Source organism: Rhamphochromis sp. 'chilingali' (assembly GCF_963969265.1).
Source record: "Rhamphochromis sp. 'chilingali' genome assembly, chromosome: 15".
Taxonomy (NCBI): Eukaryota; Metazoa; Chordata; class Actinopteri; order Cichliformes; family Cichlidae; genus Rhamphochromis; species Rhamphochromis sp. 'chilingali'.
In genome coordinates, this window is record NC_137942.1 from 25128501 (window position 1) to 25150769 (window position 22269).

A 22269-nucleotide genomic window follows, 5' to 3' on the forward strand; every position below is an offset into this window, starting at 1 on the left:
ATGACATGGCCTCTTTGTTCACCTGATCTGAACCCCATTGAGAACCTGTGGTCCATCATCAAATGTGAGATTTACAAGGAGGGAAAACAGTACACCTCTCTGAACAGTGTCTGGGAGGCTGTGGTTGCTGCTGCACGCAATGTTGACGGTGAACAGATCAAAACACTGACAGAATCCATGGATGGCAGGCTTTTGAGTGTCCTTGCAAAGAAAGGTGGCTATATTGGTCGCTGATTTGTTTTTGTTTTGTTTTTGAATGTTAGAAATGTATATTTGTGAATGTGGAGATGTTATATTGGTTTCACTGGTAAAAATAAATCATTGAAATGGGTATATATTTGTTTTTTGTTAAGTTGCCTAATAATTATGCACAGTAATAGTCACCTGCACACACAGATATCCCCCTAAAATAGCTAAAACTAAAAACAAACTAAAAACTACTTCCAAAAACATTCAGCTTTGATATTAATGAGTTTTTTGGGTTCATTGGGAACATGGTTGTTGTTCAATAATAAAATTATTCCTCAAAAATACAACTTGCCTAATAATTCTGCACTCCCTGTATATTGAGGCTGTCAATCAGTTTCATGGCGGCTGAGGACTTTTACTTTTTACTTCACAACAAATGAAGCGTATAGATAAAGAGATGAATTTCCATTTATAGGTAACTAAATACGAGACCGAAATAAAGGGCAGTTCAACTGAAAGAGGTTTTCATTTGGCTGAAAAATCAAAATAAAGCTATCACATACACAGCAGAAACATCAGTAGTAGCCCCAAATCAATAATCTGTTGCACTGTTAAAAAGAACAAATACACTGACCAGCTAAGTAAAAATGTCTGAAAGACCACAGAAGATGTTAAAGTAGCTAAAGTTCATGAGGGCAGAATTATTTCGATGGTTAACAAAAACAACTTCACAACATCTAACCAAGTCAGCACACTTATGAGGAGGCAGACATATTGTTCAAATTTACAATCAAAAGAGGCTTTCAGGAATGAAAAACACAGAAAGTTTATCATGAGGTGAAAACTACTTGTTACAGATTAGACTTTGGCAGAAAACATCTAAAAGAGCCTTCACAGTTCTGGAAAATTCTATGAACAGATGAAAACAAGATGAACTTGTACAAGAATGATACAGAATACCACATTACCTTCAAACATGATCGGGATGTTATGGCATGTGCATATACCTTTGCACCTTTGCAGCTATAACAGCTTCAGCTCTTCTGGGAAGACTTTCCACAGGTTTAGTAGTGTTTATGGGAAATTTTGACCATTTTTCCAGAAGTACATCCATGAGGTCTGCCTCTCAGTCTCTGCTATAATTCATCCCAAAGGTGTTTGATTGTGTTGAGGTCAGAAGAGTCAACTTCTTCCACACCAAACTCGCTCTATAATCTCCCCTCTACCAAACTTTAGACTTGGCACAATGCAACCAGACAAGTACCGTTCTCCTGACATCCACCAAATCCAGAATCATTCATCAGATTGCCATATGGATAAGCATGAATCGTCTATGCTCTAGAGTCCAGTGTGTGCTTTATACTACTGAATCTGACGGTTTGTTGTGTTTGGTGATGTAAAGCTTGGACGCAGCTGCCTGGTCATGAAAACCCATTGTATCAAGGTCTGGCTGCACTGTTCTTGACATAATCTAAAGGTCAAATGAAGTTTGGAGGACTATAGCGGTTGATTCTTCAGAAAATTGGCAACGTCTGTGCTCTATAAGCCTCAGCATCCACGGAACACACTCTGTGATTTTACATGTCCTACCACTTCATAGTAGAGTTGCTGTCATTTCCAGTCGTTTCCACTTTGTTATAACACCACTAACAGCTGACTGTGGAATATTTAGCAGCAAGGACATTTCACGACTGGACTTGTTGCACAGATAGCATCCTATGACAGGACCACCCTGGAACTCACTGAGCCCCTGAGGATGACCCATTCTTTCATAAATGCAGTCTGCATGAATAGGTGGCGAAATTTATAAACCTGTGGCCATACAATTGATTTAAACACCTGAATTCAATGATTTGGATGGGTGACTGAATGCTTTTGGCAGTATAGTTTATACAGATAGCACTATAACTGGTTTACTAGCGTTCACTGATACTATGACTGCTTATAGAAGCTGCAGGATGAATGGTGACGTGTACAGAGTTACACTCTCTGCCCAGATTCAGACAAATGCTACAAGTGATCAGAGAGCTCTCCACAGTGCAAATGCACAATGATCCAAAGCACACTACAAAAACAACCCAAGAATCTCAAGGCAAAGGAATGATATTCTTTCGTGGTTGAGATAGTCATTGGGGTCAAGTACTCCCTTACCACTCAATTAGTTCAAATGGATTAAACAGAACACAAAATTGGACCTCTGCTGTCTTTGCACGAGTACAAATCAGAAGTACAAGCCAGCTTGCCATATAGGGGACATTTTATTGCACAATGAAAGTTTTGAAAACCTCCTTTCTTAATGAACTGCACAATGAAGGCACACTTCAGTAACATTCCCTGATTGAGCAAAACACAAACAGAAGGTAAAACAACAAAGGCACGAGGAAGGCTGCAGGTATGGCATATGAAACCTTTATAAATCTTCACTGATGATCATTTTTTCTTTCTTTCTTAGTGTGGCACCACATAGCCTTACGCTCACAGCACAGTGCAGTTAATGTTTTGGCTGGAGAGACACGAGCTGTGAATGTAGCGCCGTGAAGTCACAAGAAAATTAAAATATGCGCTTTTTTAAATTCAGGTTTGTTAAATATATATGTGCCTTCGAGTGAACTGCTGCTGTTGGTTTTAATTTGAAAACTCTTGACAAACTGAAATGCTGTTTGGCAGTTACAAAATTGGCTCACAAAGTCAAATTCTTGTTAGTCCTGAAGCAGGAAGTTGTATTTTCCAAAGTCGACCTCATCAGGCATGACGAGCATATCTTCCCTAGCTTTGGCCAGCTTTTGTCGTAAGAACTCTCGTCTCTCTATCCACTCCTGGAGCTCCTCCGGGCTATGGGCGTAGTCACAGCATGCACCATCAGGACAGCTGCCATCCAACCTGTCAGTTATTAAATAAAACACTATGCTGTGAGCTTTACTTTAACTAAACACTACCATACGATTTAGTCCACTCACTCAGCAGACTTTATAACTTAATCTTTGCTGGATGATAAAGTGTGAGAGTCCTTCTGTATGTTAGGACCTGGATACTTCCTGCACACAAGTGACCTACAGCTCTGTACTGTCCCCAAACGCCTCATATCCTGTGCTGCACAGTTTGTTACAACAGCTCAGGTTTTGCAAACTGGTCATGTGATTTACACCTCACACAGTGGATCTATTATTCTCACTTATGTTCACTCTTAAACTGTACTGAGGTAGTTTTGCATGATTTGCAGTTCACAGTGGACTTAGTGCAGCCCGTCAGTTTCTTCTGTCTGAAACAAGCAGTTTTAGCTCCTTTCATCCTCAACTTAAGCCAGCTTTTTCTCTGATTGGCTGTCCATCATAAACAGTGGGTGGGGCCTCTGTGGTCACAGTCACATATGTGTCCCTGAGATGACCATACTCGGGATTTCCCCTCTCTATGACCTCATCAGAGCAAAGAGTAGGAAAGAAAATGGACTAAAACAGACACTGAAGCCTGAAGTGGCTCAAGTTGATTACTTGTACATATGCTGACTTAATTTCTGCATTTATTAAATTAAAAAAAAAAAAAAAAAAAAAAAAGCATAATAGCTCACTTTTATTCATTGTCTGCATGTACAAACTGATCCAGGAAAATTTCTTACTTGGAGCACAGTTCAAAGCGTGTACCCGGGAAGCGGTAGCTCCACGTCAGAGCTTCATCTTCTCCCTCGCAGCTGAACACTCTGTCCTTGTGCTTCTCGGTGGAAATGTGCTGCTGCCACTGCCGCTCGCTGTTACTGTGTTTGCCACACAGGCGGCAGTGAAAGCCACTCTAAAATAAAGACGGGAAGAAATACTCTCATCTTTTCTTACTAACTGAAAGAACAATATGGGAGTTTTAAGATTTTCAGACTTTTGCTTTGTTGAAACAAAGAGAGAAAAGTGAAACCCACCATTGGCTCAGCATAATCAGTGGGCATAGTGATGTATTTTTCCTCAGGGCTGGGCTGGTTGACCGTGGATCCATCTGCTTGACGATTATAACCGCTTAATTCCAGCCACATGTCATACATCTGCTGCATGTCTTTCACTACAGGCACACAAACATCAGATCACTGAGAGGACATTCAGTGAGTGGACCTCTTCTCGTACAAACTGCACTTCCCTCCTCATGCAGATAAGAAGTGCTTCCTTTATTTTTCCAATCAAACCAAATAGCGTTGGCTGCTTTTAGTAACTTACAGTCATTATTTTTCATATACATCCACATGTCCTTCTCCTCTGGGCTGTGAGCAAAGGTGCAGACCCCAGAGTAGCTACATTTCCTCTTCTCCAAAATCTGTGCACACATCTGTCAGGAGAAAGCATCACGCTGTTAAACACCGATCGCAGACGACGCCCTTCCCCATCATTTGAAATATCAACACTAGAGCCTGCCCGGACAATAATAGCTATTCGCTGATATATCGGTATCAGAATTTATAATGACTGACAAGCAGTGTTGGGAAGGTTACTTTTAAAATGTATTCCATTACAGAATACAGAATACATGCCCCAAAATGTATTCTGTAACGTATTCCGTTACGTTACTCAATGACAGTAACGTATTCCGACCGGTGGCACTGACGTCACATCTTATGAAGACTCTAGAGCGGCTCTTCCTCAACCTCCTCCGACCACAGGTACAACATGCCCAGGACCCACTACAGTTTGCATACAAGGCGGGTGTCGGAGTGGAGGATGCCATCCTGTACCTCCTACACAGAGCCCACTCACACCTGGATGGGGGAAAAGGCACGGTCAGGATCCTGTTTCTTGACTTTTCCAGTGCCTTTAATACCATCCGGCCCTGTATGCTTCAGGAAAAACTGAACAGGATGGAGGTGGACCCCTGCCTGGTCGCTTGGATCTCCAACTACCTCACCGACAGACCACAGTACGTCAGGCTGAAGGACATCACGTCTGACACAGTGGTCAGCAGCACAGGAGCACCACAGGGAACTGTGCTGTCCCCTCTTCTCTTCACCCTGTACACCTCTGACTTCTGCCACAACTCTGAATTATGCCACATTCAGAAGTTTGCAGACGACACAGCCATCATGGGGTGTATCTGGGATGATCAGGAAGAAGAGTACAGAAGTCTGGTGAGGAACTTTGTCGCATGGAGTCACACAAACCACCTGCAACTCAACACCTCAAAGACTAAGGAACTGGTTGTGGACTTCGGGAGGTCTAGAGCAGGTCCACTGCCGGTTCAGATAGAGGGGGAGGAGGTGGAGGTGGTCAACAAGTACAAGTACCTCGGGCTGTGGGTGGACAATAAACTGGACTGGTCATGCAACACAGAGCACCTGTATAAAAAAGCACAAAGCCGACTGTACTTCCTCAGGAGGCTGAGGTCTTTTAACATCTGCAGGAAGCTCCTGAGGATGTTTTACCAGTCAGTGGTTGCTGGAGTACTTTTCTATGCTGTGGTGTGCTGGGGGAGCAGCACAGCAAAGAAGGACTCATCCAGGCTGGAGAAACTGATCAGGAGGGCTAGCTCTGTGGTCGGCATGAAGCTGGACACTCTGGTGACAGTGGCAGAGAAAAGGACATTAAAGAAACTGATGGACATTATGGACAATGCTGGGCATCCTCTGCACACGGCCATTAACAACCAGAAGAGTCTGTTCAGTGACAGGTTGCTTCTCCCAAAGACAAGAACTAACAGACTCGTAGCCGAAAAATAGCTTTACTTTGTTGTGTGGGTCAATTTTTCTTGCGAGAGACAGAGAGAGGCGTTGAAAGACTGCTCCAACGGAACTTATTGTTTTCGGAGGAAAACACGAACACGGTGTACAGTCGAGTCTTAATAGCTTACTTACAACTGGGCTTGTCAGGCACTCTTCTTGGCTGCAGTGGTTATTATTATATTTACATGCTTCCAGCTCCCGTTTTTCCTCGACGACAACTCGTACCTTTCCACTCCCCTTTTTCTCCCTCCTCGCGCTCACAGACCCATAACGTGTATGGCAGTCCATTCTCCCTGCAACACGGACTACACTGCCCATGATGCTACATTCTTTAGAGCTATGCTTGTAGCATTCTGCCTGTTAGCTTAGCACAACAACAACAACAACAACGAAAAGGCGCTCTCTCACCCAGGAAACACACAGTCGCAGAGAGAGAGAGCGTCACCCTGTAACCATGGCAACCGTAGCGCTGCCGCCTGGAACAACAGAACGTAGCTGTCAAACAAAACCCAAACAGTCCTGACCCGCGACAAAATGAAACAGGAAAGTACCGCAGTGTAATCCATTTATTTCAACAAAGTAACTGTATTCTGAATACCACCTTTTTAAACGGTAACTGTAACGGAATACAGTTACTCATATTTTGTATTCTAAGTACGTAACGGCGGTACATGTATTCCGTTACTCCCCAACACTGCTGACAAGTGAAATTTTAAGAAATTAAGCAGTGATGGGGGAACACATTACTGTTCAACCAACAACGCACAGTGCCATTTGTGAGACAAAGTATCCAACTTCTCTACTGGAACGCTACAAATGCCACCAAATAATGTAACAAAGATGAGGGAAGTCCTCATTTGTATCAGTGCAGGGATGATGTCTATGATGCAAGTCCTTGGTTTAAATGCCTTCTGCTTTAAAGTGCAGACTTACATAATACTGTGCAGGGAGATCCTTGGCGTGTGGCAGTGGTCGCACCTGAACCCATTTACTTCTCTCTTGGGACTTGACCAGCAGCACTCGCCTGTCTTTAGTCCACCTGAAGGTGACGACAAAAACGTTGTAAATATGCTCCGTGCTTTGGCGGATTTATCTGGTGAGGAAGAGAAAAGCTGTAAAGGGTCCATTTAGGTGCCTTTGTAAGAGCAGTGCATCTGCAGTTAAACAGCACTTTCTGTTTGATTGCAGTGACAGACATTGAGGGATTATCATTCGATTGGTTGGTGAAACAATTCTTCAACACAAAATGCCCAGCGGGGTGTTTTGACTGCTCGGCATTTTAAAATTCATGTAACTCTGTTAGATTAAAAGTCCAACATCTCTTATTTATGACTTTTTTAATAGTTTTTTTTCTTCATATGGTGAATTTTGCCGCGTGTGGGACAAAAAGAAAAGAAAACATGGACTGTGTGATAAACTTTCACTGTTGTACTTTAAAATAATGTATTTATTAAAATGTGTGCTGCTTATTAGCAAACTCTATATATTTTACCTTTATGATCTAAAATGAAATATTAAAAATCACTGCAAAATGAATAAAAATCCTAAAACTTAACCTTAAATGCTTTAAAAAAAATTAAATATTTCTTATATGAGAAAAATGAGCTGAATGACTTCCTTGTTATTGATGCTGTTGTTGCAAGACGTGGTCAAAGCGACCCCCCCTGGTGGTTCTACTGTTAAAATTGAAATACAAGAGAAGTCGCTGCAGTGCAAAAAGTGTTTCTCTTTCAGTGATTCATTCATTCATTGCCAGACACACCCTGGAGGGAAAAATCACATAAGGTCAGGAGGTCTGAATACAGTTTAATTGGCTGTGTTGAGGTGCACTGGACAATGATTAAGTTTTAATCACTGAAGTGATCGCCTAATATGACATAATATTATAAAATATTAAAAATAAAACTCTAGACTCGTACAGGAACTGAGCACCTGTATTCACTTTACTCACGCATGTCTAGCTTTAGCACCGCAGTGCTTGAGGCCTTTGTCTGGCTCACTGATCAGGCCGTCCAACCAGCACTGACCGCAGGCAAACTTCATCCGCATGTTAAGACTCTTCCCAGCACCTCCTCCCCCTCCTGGTTTGCTCCCACCTCCTTCAAAAGGCACCTGTTTAAATTTAAATGACAAAAAAGGGACGTTCGTCCACAGATGAAATGTTAAATAAAGTCACAGGCTGCTGGATGGAAGTCTGCATTTAGTATCAGCAGTAACGCAAACGCACACACATTGTCAGGCCACTACAAGCATACTGATGATAAGTATGACCGTCCTCATATCAAAATCTACTGAATGGTTGACAAGATGAAACATTCACCTTACAGAGCATCATCTCAATTCAATTCAATTTTATTTATATAGCGCCAAATCACAACAAAAGTCGCCTCAAGGCGCTTCATAGATACAGAGAAAAACCCAACAATCATATGACCCCCTATGAGCAAGCACTTTGGCGACAGTGGGAAGGAAAAACTCCCTTTTAACAGGAAGAAACCTCCGGCAGAACCAGGCTCAGGGAGGGGTGGCCATCTGCTGCGACCGGTTGGGGTGAGAGAAGGAAGACAGGATAAAAGACATGCATAATACAAGACATACAATAAAAGACATAATAACAGTAACATTAAAGAAGAGCCAGACTGGAACGGGTTAGTAAGAAAAATACTATTTCTATAAAAGTGATCATCACAATGCTTCTTACTCTGTTTCCTTTCTGTTTGCTTGAGTTTTGCTCCTGCTTGTCATGATACTTTGCGGATATTCTCACAATCTCATCAGGGCTGACACCTGAAAATAAAAATGCATAAAGAAGGAGAACGATTACAGGACAACAGTGCACTTTGATGGACTTTTTGAATGAATATTGTGGCAGTGAATGTTTTCCACAGTGGAAATACTGGCAGATCGCGATGGATTTTCTGTCATCGATGAATGAAATTAACTGTTTATTATTTCTATTTATAGTATAGATCATTTTCATTGAGTACAATTCTTCAGTGCAACTTAATTTTCACACTGCTACTACATCACTGCTGTAAATGGCATACTAAGGAGGAGTGATGCTATATAAATGATGAATTAAACACTTACTACTAAAACATAATAGTGTGACATTATTATAAAGCACAGGTTTGGTTCAGATCATTTCAGCACACAAGCTCTCAATCTGTTGTTCTAAGTTTGATCTCAGTAATTAACAGTACTATGACAACAGTAAAGCAAAGTATTTGTCAGGCACCTGTTTCTCTCTGCACCTTCCAGGTTTTGAGCTCGATAACAGAGTGGGCGTAGTGGCAGTTGTCCTCTCTGACACAGCCGTACCGGATGGCTTGGTTGCACAGATCCATGTGACACAGGATGCTCAACGGGCGAACCTTCTTGTAAATCACATTGTGGGTCCTCACCACGAAAGCCAAGCACCTGATGGGCACAGAGGGAAAAAGAAAGCGTGATGGAGACAGATGAGAAGGCATACGGAGCAAAGAGTTGGTGCAGGATTAGAAGTGAGAGTGGGTGAGAGAACAAGGACTTGTAATGACCCGTATGTTGTAAGCACACTCACTTATTAGCATCAAAGTTGTGGCGAACATCCAAGTTAGAGCAGATGGTCTGATCGTCTTGGAAGCGCTTACTGATTATTCTCGGTTTACTGTCATAGCACGCCTGGAGAGACACGGCAGGAAGATGAAGATTTTGAAAGGAAAGGAAGAGAGACCGGTGACGGAAACAAAGGGAGAAAGATGGAGAAGATCATCTTAGAAATGAAATGAACATTTGTCGTGATGGAAGCGTGCTACATCCAGACACAAATATTACAAACATAGTGTGCATTGGCTAACATACAGTCAGCAGTTTACATCCACTTATCGTTGGATTTAACTGCATTGTCTTTGAACTCCCCTTTTTTCAAATTCACACAGGTTTAACATTATACAAATTATAAGTGGTTATATAAATTATTACCACTGATATCTGTGTTTAAATGTCCCTTAGTAAGATGCACCTCAGCCAACACTTTTGATAGCAATCAACAAACTTCTGGCATAATTCTGGTTGAATATTTGAACACTCTTGGAAGAATGGGTACCATAGTTCATTTAAATTGGTTAGTAGCCACACATTTTCAACTCTCATAGTTCAAAAGAACAAATGGAAAGTGGTACTTTTGAAGTTTCCAGATTAAACATTTAAACACAAAACAAATGGAGAAACTCCAGCGTGCATCATGTAAATCTTTAACATTAATCCGATCAGGTTAAAGAGCTTTTATACCCCTGCTCCATTATCAAAGAGAAAAACAGAGATTTCAAATAAACACAGCTCACGTGCACTAACCTGACAGAGGAACATGAACGTGCCTTTGTTTTCCTGTAGGAGGCATATGATGCTGCTCACGGGGTCCAGTTTAAAAGCTTTTGTGCCAAACAGTCGGGTTCTGTCCAGCCTCCCTTTCTTCTCCTCTGTCCAAACATCGATCTCCATCTGGTTGTAGGCAAACGTGCATTTCTCTCCATACTTACACACACCCAGCTCTCCAGACTTCAGCAACTCTGGAAATATAAGAAAACACACATTTCATTCACATAAGCGCACTAAGTATGCGAGTTTTACTGCCTTCCTTCTTTCACTGCACAGAAATTTGAAGTGTAGTAACAGGCACACACACAGTATTCGTGTGCAATCCACAGCTGGCTCATTCTCAACTCTCTGCAGCAAATTAACAGAAAATCTGAACAATTTTCCCCAAATTTATCACATTTTTCAATGTTTTCAAAACATGCTCACCTGGTTAGGGAATATGGAAACAAGAAACACTGAGTCCTTAAAATATCTCTGGAAGAACCAACTGTGCTCTGGGGTGACTTTGAAAACTAAAACGACTGTAAGCTCTAATCTATTCCCGTATATTTGGAAAGACATGGTGATGAGTCAGCTGCTCTTGAACTTCAGGAACTGGTCTGACTGAAGGAATTTAGATGACTTGGATGTAGTTACTGAAAATGTTCTGCCTGAATATTACCACCCTTGTTTGTTTCTGGCACAGGAAAAATAATTTTATTGATGTTTCAGGCTTTACTCACAATGAAGTTTATAAATTTTTGATGTTTTTAGACATTTTTCAAATCAACTGTATGTTATGTGGCTTGTGTGGGGTTTTTCTGTGTGTATTTGTATGTGTGTTACTAGTTTATACAAGTCTTGGCCAGAACAGGACAGGTCAGAAATTTTGAAAGTCAACAGTCATATTTTCCTGGTTAAATAAAGATAAATAAATACATAAAATGTGTATTAAAATATTCTTCTCTCTTCCAATAGACTGGTCAGACAATTAAGGGAATTGGTATAATAAAATTTTATTAATTGTATTTTTTAATCATAAAAGAAATTAAACTTGATGAATGAAAAAGTGGGAAACTAGTCCCTTATTGTTGATTATCTGGCAACAACTTATAAATGTATGATTGTCACCATTTTCAGACTTTACCATTAAAGACATATTTATCTGCAATAATAAGTAAATAACTATGAAAAATAGAAGAGACTCGTGACCTTGATCTTGAGCTCCTTACCTTTGCAAAGTAGAAATCGCCCACCAAAGGCCTTCAGTATGGGCAGCGGTCGCACTCTGGTCCAGTCTAAAGGGGGGTCGGCTTTTAGTCTGCATAGCAGAATGTCTCTCTTACAGTTGTGGACCAGGTCTGGCTTGTGAACGTAAGTATATATCCCTACACCTGTGAAGGAATTAGTGCACAAATACACAATACATATTGATCAAACATTAAAGAGGAAAACAAGTTCTTTTAAAGTTCCACTGAGAACAGCAGGGCATCAAACTTCCCACACTGTAAAACCATCACCAGCTGATAAGCAGCAGGACCATTTTGATGTCACTCAAATCCTACCATACCTTCTCGAGGGTAGCAAGCAGAGCAGGCCTGCAGGAACTCATGGGTGGAGGACAGAGGGTTATACACTGCACCCGGCCTTTGGTTTTCCTTCGCCTTTGTTTCCAAGGTAAGAATAAGACATCAGTTAATGCTAAGGAAGATACAAGGAAAGAAAACGTAACACAAGCCTGATCATCAGTCTTACTTTGTAATGATTTTTTGGAGATCGCATTACTGGAGCCGCAATACTATGAGAGCCTGAGATACCTGAGGAGCAAGGAGAGAACATAAATTATGAACTGCATGAGGTAAAAGGGCTGAAGCACCAACCTCAGACGCTAAAGGGGAGCTGGCCACTTCATTAGGTACAACTGTTCAGCTGCTCACTAATGTCAATATTTATCATATAATCACACGGCAGAAACCTGATGCATTTAGGCTCACAGACATGGCTGAAGTTCAAACTCAGCTTTAGGATTTAAATGTGGCAGGTTTGAATGTTTCAGAATCAGCCGATCTGCTGGGATTTTTCTATGCAACCATCTGTAAGGTTTACAGAGAGTGGTATGAGAAAGAGATAACATCCGGCGAGCAACAGTTCTTTGGGAGAAAATGCTTCGTTAATCCCTGGGGAGAATGGTCAGACTGCTTCAGTTATTACTAAATAATAACTGTTCTTCAGCCTTTCTGAATATCTTTAAATGGGCATGTGAATCATACAAATCGGTGTATATCGGTGGATGTTTGAGCAAAAAAGCATCCCTTATAATAAGTCAGATATAAATCATAGTCACCTGCTGAGTTGAAATCGGAGAGCGAGTCCAGGCCAGACCCCCCGACTAAGACTGCTGACGAAACTACTCTAACACCCTCTATCGAGGAAAATGAGTCCAAGGAATCAAGGGAGTCAAGCCGGTCCATGGATCTATTCCTAATTTTAGAGACATGATCGCCCTGGCTGCTTGGATTAGAGAGTGTCTCTAAGGGATCTAGTTCATCTAGCAGCTCATCAAGAGACTTTTCTCCTACATCCAGCTCTGTTTTGGCCTCGATAACTTCTTCAGCAGCAGCAGCCCTCGGCATCTTATCCAAGGCGTCATCGAGAGAATCGAAGGAATCGAGGGAATCAAGACCGTCCAGACCGTCCAGCTTCGTAGGGGTCAGTAGTAAGTTTGAAGCATCTGCAACACCACCTTTTTCAGAGGTCGAGAGGTCGTCTAGGATATCCAGTGTAGCAGCTGAGGTGCCGAGCCCAGAACCAGAAAAGGAGTCCAAGGAGTTGAGTTGGTTAACGGCTGAGCTGAAAAAGGCCGGGGGTAGTTGGGGTGTCGGTGCGGGCAGGACAGATGGGCCTCTTTGTGTGCAAGTGGATGTCCCGCTGGGCACTGAGAATACGTCCTGTCAAGAAAGGAGGCAGGATGTAAAAAAAAAAAACATAAGCAAAACATGACAATGCCTCAACTGGATAATTAAACATGAAAGTTGGAATGGATGCTGGCCGACACAGCTGGTAAATAACCCATATACAATACTGCATTACTCAATATTTTGGCCTAAGTAATGGATCAATAAAACCACTATGCACAAAGGGGAATCACCTGACTCTATAAAGTCCTTGATGCCTATTAGCTTGTTAGTTTTACTTCATCATTTCTGTCCCCAAGTTATGTTAGCAACTACTACTGTTTTGACAGCTTGTTTCTAATCTTCCAAGCAGGGGTGTGTTTAAAAGGAGGCATAAAGTGGCCCTGCTTGCCCCTGAAATATAATTTCTTCCCCATCTAGATACTGGAGGTTAGAGAAGGGGGTTGCTTTGATTGACAGGTATCCTGGCACAGAGATTGTAGCAGATTGGTGTCTTCTAATGCATTTTGGAGCATTTTAAATTGAATTATTTGTTGAAAAATATATCCTACTGCGTGATACAAACTATCCAAGATGTTTAGCTGAGTGAAATTATACTATTTTAGTAACCTGTTACTTAGAGCCAGTTAGGAGATGTGTGACTGGGAGTTGCACCCATGCAGTTTATTGATGAGGCTTGCAAGCATTAGCAGATATCTTACAGCCCAACAGATATATTCACAAAAACATATATTATATATTGGACAAAATGAGCTTTTTGCTGGTATATCAGCATCAGCACCTACAAACCCCCCAACAAGATTCTGAGAAACGCCTTTCGAACATGTTATAATTGCCAATGTTGTCCACCAGAGGGCACTCTGCAACTTTCCAAATGTATTGGCAATAAGTTTGGAATGGCACATCCTCAACAACCTGCCAATCCAAGCAGAGCATAAACTAATAATCCATGTTTTGTTGTGACAATAAAACAAGATTATTTTTAAACAGTACTGACATAAATAACTACAAATAACAAAAGTTAGGGAGATCTGTTGATATTTTGTGTGTCTGTAAGAAAACCACTGACACTGAATCTTCCAAAACAAAAAAATATGCCTGTGTTCAGTAGACTCTTCTTTAATTTCTAAGTATTGTTGCATTTCACTCAGACCTCATCAAGGACTCACCATACTTTGCCTTGAAAGAGGTAAAAGGTAAACAGAATTCCCTGTGTTGGGTGAGCTGCTCAAAACAAGAAGTAAACCGTGTCTGATTTTCACTCAAATGAAACATTTGAGCACTTATATCACTCAAACATCATCTTCCATCATCAGCAACAAAAGTTAGTCCGCTGTTCTGAAAGGAAAAAAAACACAGCACTTGGAGTTTACCTCAGCTGGTTCCGGCTCAGTAGAAACACAGTCCAGCAGACTGTCTATGTCATCTCCCATCAGCTCGGAGTCCTCGATAGTGCCCGACCTTTCAGGTACTGCAGAGTTAGTAGGTGTGCTGCAGCTGGTAGGTGTGGAAGGAAATGAGGACTGAGGCACGCTGGGGAAGTTGACTAAAAAGGAACAGAAGTGCATTTACTTGGACCATTCTTGTGTTTGTGTACAAAATGATCAAGAACAGAGAGTAACAGAGCCACAAATGTCAAAATTCCCACCTGGTGCAACGCCATTACCATTTTCTACATTACCGCCTGACATCTGGAGAGAAGAACATAAATCGCTGTCAGATGAAGGATAAAATGACTGTGTCCTGTCTGACTATGACTAAGCTGAAGGCTGATAAAGTCCTACAACCCACAATGAACCAGATTTAAACATTTACACACCTTTGCGCTGACGTAAGGTTTTCGAATCTTCAGTCCTAGATGGTTTGCCAGTTCCTGTGCGAGCTCATTCACCTGTTGGTCCTGCCAACAGGTAAACGAATGGATTTACTGATATGCTCCAAGCTACAATTAACATATATGCGATGAACAACACCGAGACTGAGACACAGATAAGTTTATCTCATCTTGTTAAAAAGTATTCATCGTTTCAGTTATGGAAAAAAATGCATTCCTTCGATTGGATGCCTTCATTTTTTTTTAAATAAAAATTAAATGAATAGAAATGCAGACAACTGATTAAATTTTACTAAACATGAATGAAAAAAGGAATGTGATGAAATCTCTCTCCTGACCTCCTCCATACACATTAACAGGGATTTAAAGATGCAGCAATTTTCTTCCACTTACATCCTGGACACCAGTATGTCACAGGGCTAAGACTTGGGGACATCTCTCAGGTCCTGTGTCTTTGCTAGTTGTTAATTAGCAAAATTTGGGAATCACCTTGTTGTTATTTTATTTTCACTAAGAATTGGGGATGTGTTTTTGTGACAGGCTGTAGTTACAAAGTGTCTGAAGATACTATTTAAAATTCATTATTTGCTAAGGTCAAAGGAGCTTGCAAAGAAAAGCGTCTGGACTTCTTTAAGTTACTTGAAGACGTTTCACCTCTCATCCGAGAAGCTTCTTCAGTTCTAAGGTCAAATGGTGGAGAGTCCCAGATATAAACCTAGTGGGAGTATCCCCCCACAGAGGGACAAAAGGAATTGGATAAACGTTTGGATTTCTCATTCCAGATTTTCATACTTCAAACATTTGCTATGATAAAGCACCTTTCATCATATGCCTTTGGAATATTAATATAGGGCTGGGCCATATTATACCGTTCACGGTAATACCGGTATAATGTTAGGCAACGATAGGAAAATGAAATATCGAGATAGAATATGAATAGAACGCGCATGCGCAGTGCCTTTGTTTTCATACGCACATGGCCGATTGTTGAGTGAAACAGATGAACCAGAATTGGTTTGTAAAAATGGTGCAACTTCAGTGATGTGGAACTGGTTTGGTGTTTGTCCGTCAGATACACAACAAAGCACATTTTTTTGCAGAACATGCAAGCGGCCATCGTTATTGTCGGACTAAGATGCTCTTAAATCTGGGAGTAATCTGGGTCCTAAACTCCGTATGCCTCAGTTCAAACGAACACTGCAGCATCACTGAGAGTTAAAAACTGTCTAAATTCTTTCATCTTTAATAAAACGATCAGCATTGCTGCTTTACCAGGTGTAACTATGAAGTTTAACTTCCAGGCATCCATGAAAACAAAATTTATTACATTTAACGGAGTTAGAAGTTAGCAGGAAGCTAGCGGAAGTTAGCTCGCTAGTTACCTAAGCATGATATAGCATGTTCTGACTGAGAGATTTCTGAAAAAAATCAAACGTACAGCTCTGCTATCACTTCCAACATAAATGAAGACAGGAAACTAAACAGCAGTGACGTTTGTAGGGTTACTGAAGTTGGGCTAGCTGGTATATAATGATGTGCTACGTGATCGCTAGCGACACAGCTATGTTAGCATAACATAAACAGTGAAGCTGGAGGACGAACGCTAACACTTTTCCACTTATAAAAGTTAACGTTAAGGTTCCTCATGGTTAGAGACAAATGCAATCGCATGGCAGGATGCTGTAAAAGGACCAATCTTCAGTCAGGAGAACAACTGAGATAATCCATCCACAATACGAGGTTAGTCATTAATATACTGCAACAACATGGGAATAGAGCAGCTGCCAGAGAATTCAACATTAATGAATCAATGGTACAGAAGTGGAGGAAGCAAAAAGAATGAGTTTAATAAAGTTTGATTTATCTGACTGCTTCCAATATAAGACTATCAGCATAAACTCTCCCATTTCTGTCCATCCTTCACCTGAGGGTTAATGAGCAGATAGCTGGCGCTGCAATCGTAGGCCTCCTTATACTTTCCAAGCCCCTTCAAACAAAGGGCCTTCTTGTACAGCGCTCTGCGGCTGTCTTTGCACACCTCCAGAGCACTGTTGCAGTCCAGCACACCTTGTTCATACTCCCCCTGTGGAAAACATGAGAGAAACACACAAAAGAAATCAAAGTAATATACCATCAATTCTTTACTTCCTTTTCCCATCTAGCTTTAAGTAAGACTCTACAAGGTGAAGAAATCACAGTCTCTTGGTTTAAACTGTGTGTAGCTGCTATGGAGCACTTCACTGGTATGCAGGTCAAAGGCTCTGCGGCCTTGAATGCAGACAAACACATCTGAATGATTTAGTGATGTTTACATATTAGAGGCAGTAAATCAGAACAGATCTGTTTTTATAAGTGGTTTCATAAATCAAGTGTGAGGGGTGGGAGGTTCAGGATAGCCTCAGTTATATAGAATGGTAAATCCAAGTTATGCGCTACAGGAAGAATAGCCACTACAATGGATTTCTACCTTTTCTTCTTAATACCGCTGTAGGCTTTGTTAAAGATTAAATTAGATGTTCCATGCTCCAGTGTTGCTCAAGCATTTGATTTTTGCATTTTTTTCTTCCAAAAACAGGGATAATTTCCACAAAAGTAGACATCAACTAAATCATCTATTATTAGCCTTTGTAATCACACATGCATAGATTTGGCAATATCTGTGCTGACTAATGGTAAACACTGCTGGGCTTGGCTGGATATTCGTGGACACGTGCATGTCACAGACCTCTGGGCCGCTACAGTAGCATATTCAAGCAGGACAGCCTGAAACCGCCTGGGCATGAATTTTATTGTGTGTTTGGACCATTTGGAGACCTCTGTTGTCCCCTTAATGATGAATTTTGATACCTCAAAAAATATCAACAAAATGCGGTTTGATGATCCCAACCTGGTTAACACATTCACCTAATGTGTGAAAGACTTCCAGTTAAAGACCAGAAGGAGGCATAAACCCAACAAAAAAAGCTGTGTCGAGAAGGACGTCCAGCATGAAATCTAATCCATCTTCTGTGGTGACACCTTGTGAATAGGGGAGCTACTCAAGACAATCCAGCCACCAGCAGAGAACGTGAGTCTGGAGCACAGTGGAGGAAGAGCCATGGAGTTCATGTTTAAGAATGTTTACAATTGGTTTTTGTTAAAGTAGAAAATATAGATGTTATCAACTAACCACTCAATAGATATTAAAAGCTCAGGTTCAATCAACAATCATTTCAGGTTGATCCACTTTTATGTGGCTCATGCACATTTAGGTGTGGAGGAGAATTCCTCACAAGCGTTTGTTTCAAAATGTCTCAGCTATGGAAAAGAAAAAGAAAAAAAACCCTCACTCCCTTACATAGTGAGGTAGATAAGCCTTATATGTATTACACATGCTGCTATACTAGAACTTCATCGTGAGATCTCACAGCATGAGACGTTAACCTGCCCCACTTCATTCCTATACCCAGAACGCTGCACAGACACAAGATCAAACGTTATCTCACCAAACTGTGGTAGGCAGCCGCCCGGTTGACATACAGGCTCTCGAGCAAAGCTTCGGGGATCTTGATCTCCTCTGTTTCAGCGTAGCATGACACATTCAAGCCTTCGCTGAATTCTTTGACAGCCTGCTCGCACTGGCCATCCCTGAAGAAGGCGTTGCCCTCATCGAGCAGGTTGCACACTAACTGGGTCAGGAAGTCCTGTGAGGAGCAAAAGAAAAGAAAGGAATAACAAGCTTTTTTTTTAACCTATGCGGACCTGCGCTAACGTCTTGTAAGTTACATTATGTTTTTAAGGTCCACCTTAATATTGACATGCACGTATTTACATTAAGGGGGTTAGTATAGTATTTTAATACTATTCTAAGCAGGAGTTTAAACTGCATTAGAAAATGTTGAATGTGTTTACAATTCATTTGGTTTATGTTAAATCATATATAACTTATTATCACTCTTTCTCATATGTAGAGACATTTCTCCAAAATACATTTCACTTTTCATAGAGTTATGGAGTCACTGTGCAAAAATGGCCCATCGGGAATCAATCTGGGTGCTGCTAATCAAATGTAGCTGATTAACTGGTTTTCAGCAAGTGTGAGCAAATCTATAAAAGCAGAAGTTTTGTCAGGTTGCTGGTCTGGATCATTGGACTTCAAAATGCTTTTCCAAACATTTTGAAGTCCATCACTTTGCAGTGAGAAAGATCATTCACAAGCAGGAAAGCTTTAAGATAAATAGTAATCTTCTCAGGAGTGGAAGTCCCGACAACTTCAACCCAAGGTCAGATTGTGCAATGCTCAGAGAAAATACAAAAGCCCCAAGAGTTGCAGCGCAGACTCTACAGGCCTCGGTTCGCACCTTAAATGTTAAAGTTCATGACAGTACAATTAGAAAAAGGTTGAACAACTATGGTTCAGAAGGATCAGAATCACCAGACTGAAGCAAAGTTGTAAAGAAAAGTGGGCCAAAATTCCTCCATAACTGATAAAGTCATACAGAAACCCAGAGCTCCAAGTCATCGCTGCTAAAGGTGGTTCTACAATCATGCTGTGCACTTAGGACTGCACATAACTAGGGCTGCTCAATTAATCGAATTTTAATCACGATTACGATCTGGGCTTTCAACGATCATTAAAAATGACTGAGCCGATTATTAGCCCCTCCCTCATTTATCCGCGACACCTTAAAGGCCGGTCCGTGAAAATATTGTCGGGCATAAACCGGTCCGTGGCGCAAAAAAGGTTGGAGACCGCTGATTAAGAGGACCCGAGGGAAGCTCGGAAAGCTAAGCAGAAGTTATTTGGAGAGTGACTGCCGTTGGTTGAAAAGAGTTTAAAAAAAACAAACTTCAGTGGTGTTGCACACTATTTTATATTATTTTTTTAAAGTCATTGTTAACCCTTTAAAGCCGGTCAGAGCAGCACGCTCCGTTTTGCGTAACTATTGTTAAATCCCTGTAGAACCTGAACCGTGTAAGCTAGCGCAATAATTTGTTTTGCATATGAAACCGGAGGAGTTGTACTTACATCTGATGCCATCAGCTTGTCCTCGGTCACGGTTTCGTTCCACATATAGCTTTGCAAAAATTGCATAAAAAGCGCTTGCAGGAACAAAAACATAATATTCCAGAAACACGCTTTGCCGTTCCTATCAGCTGTTCGTAACACTTCCCACAGTGAAATGATGCACATGCTGTTTTCTTTGCAAATTTGCATCATAGGATTGTTTTTTGTTTTTCCTGCAGTATATAAAAATTGCTGTATCTCCAAAATAAAACTATGAAGACACTCAAAATAAATTTCCTGTGGTGGGAAACTATTTTTTGCAACTTTATTGTATTTAAAGTTTTGAGGGATAAACCTCTTAAATTTCTCCAAGTAGAAATATATGTAAACAAAACAAAAGCGATTTTCAATTTTTTTTGTAGTTTATTGCACTTTTTTGCAATTTATGTAATTACTATGGACTTAATGCATACATATTATTAAAATATGGGCTATAACAGTTGTATTGATGTATAGCAACTTGAAATGCTCCCACAAATGGCACTACAGCATGTAAAAAAAAAATATATATATAAGCTCTGGTGGACTTGGTTCTATAGTAGGTCTTAAAGGGTTAAATAAATATCATCAAATAATCGTGATCTCAATTTCAGTGAAAATAATCGTGATTATCATTTTTGCCATAATCGAGCAGCCCTACACATAACCAAGATTAACTACCAATGGTTCATCGCATACTGCTGCATGTTTTATAGAAAATTACTCTGTTTTCTGAGTGCAGAATTATTATATGAAGAGGACTGGGTTCAACTGAAACCCACAACTATAAACATGATGTTACACAGCAGATGGATCAACACAACCTACAAGACAGCTGCAGAACTCCACAACTTTGCCTTTAGATTTCTGACACTTGCATGAGATGTAACAGAGACAAAGGTGCACTGTTTAATGGTATTCAAGCTGGAACCCCTGAGTCTACAGGTTTCCCTGTGGGGTTTATGCATTGTTCTGGAGGTGTAGAGTGGGGATGTGGTTTGTTTCTTCAACAGTCAACGGTCAATAAACGTTAATAGCGAGCAAACATGGACTGAACTGAGTAATGGGGGAAGATTATAAAGAGTCAAAAGAAAGCTATCCGGCGCTTGATTTTACATAGAGCCAGGAATAGAAAGAAGGAAGGTAGCAAAAAGGACAGAGTGCTTCACACCAAAGCATGCACAGGGCCAGCTGCCCTTTTTATGCACAGGGCATAAAAAGCAAAAGCACATAACAGCATTAGCACTACCTGATAGCCGTCGGGGTCAGGATAGGCCAGGGAAGACCTAGAGCAGAGGAACTTGTTAAAATCGTAATGACACAGCTAGGCTGTGAGGCGTGAGTAACCCAGGGACAGTTTCACTTTCTGTCTGGGTGCGCTCAGATAAAAATTAAAATGATCTTACTGTATAAAAGCCAGAGCTTTGTTTATCTCCTCCTTGCGTTTCTCTCGGCCAGGGTCCATGCTTGTCCACTGGAGTGGGAGACACACAGACAAACGGAGAGGGATTAGGAGGAAATACCAACTTCAGTGACAGTGGCTGTGACAGTGGGTGTATCAGAGCTACTCTTCGATACACCCGCTTCCTTTGAAAGTAGTCGAAAAGAACTGCAAGCCTCTATAAACACTCCCACATTCAGCCTCATTCACCGTTTATCACTGGCGCAAACATCCAGCACGCGAGGCCGTTTGTGAGACCAGCCTGGGCCAGCATCGGACACACCTACCAGTAGAAGAAGAGGAAGCCAGGAAGTTCATTGAGCCGAAGCAAAGTTTAAACGTGTGCCATGCTGTTTCCGGACGAAGACGGAGAGACTTTGACAGGAGCAAACCCCGAGGAGGTTTCGTTTGTAACCGCCCGACACTTCCCTCTCCTCGGATAAGTTTCGATTCTCTGCAGCCTGAGTACATCCAAACAGCTGCAGACCTCCTCCCCGTTACAGGCTGCAGTCACGTGACACGACAAGCGCCCATGCGTCACAAGCGCGCGGCCAACCAGCGCTCAGGTCGTCATCGTGACCCTCGGAGACCTGGCGGCGTTTGTTTAGTGCGGCCTGCGAGGAAGACAGCAGTGCTGTGCTGTTTACATTACAAAAATATTAACTCGATTAATTGGTAGATAAATACAGTGCTGTGCAAAAATTTTGAGCCACCCTTGATTTCGTTTGATTTTGCACAAGCAGTCGGACCTTCTCATTTTTTAAGTGCTCTTGAGCACCAGGTATCCGGGCTTTCTGTGGGTCTTTCAAAGGTCTTCTTTGGCTGCTTTTTCTTTCGTTT

General features: G+C 41.3%; 1 protein-coding gene across 2 annotated transcripts; it reads right to left on the minus strand.

Annotated features, from left to right (window-relative positions):
• Positions 1-1208: 1208 nt before the first annotated feature.
• Positions 1209-21948, minus strand: LOC308410692 (zinc finger CCCH domain-containing protein 7B-like). Of its 2 annotated transcripts, XM_080904241.1 has the most exons (22): positions 21717-21947; positions 21395-21462; positions 21238-21274; positions 18448-18645; positions 16887-17045; positions 14948-15028; positions 14777-14819; positions 14502-14674; positions 12558-13161; positions 11969-12030; positions 11784-11877; positions 11446-11607; positions 10211-10425; positions 9438-9538; positions 9114-9295; positions 8577-8662; positions 7827-7987; positions 6809-6914; positions 4383-4491; positions 4094-4230; positions 3803-3972; positions 1209-3069 (listed from the first exon to the last, which is right to left on the minus strand). In XM_080904241.1, the coding sequence occupies exons 2-22, from the start codon at positions 21451-21453 to the stop codon at positions 2889-2891; spliced, it is 3120 nt and encodes a 1039-aa protein (XP_080760367.1). In that variant the 5' UTR covers positions 21454-21462; positions 21717-21947; the 3' UTR covers positions 1209-2888. The 2 variants fall into 2 exon arrangements, with proteins under 2 accessions (XP_080760367.1, XP_080760366.1); XM_080904240.1 differs by lacking the exon at positions 21238-21274 and having other exon boundaries at positions 21717-21948.
• Positions 21949-22269: the final 321 nt, after the last annotated feature.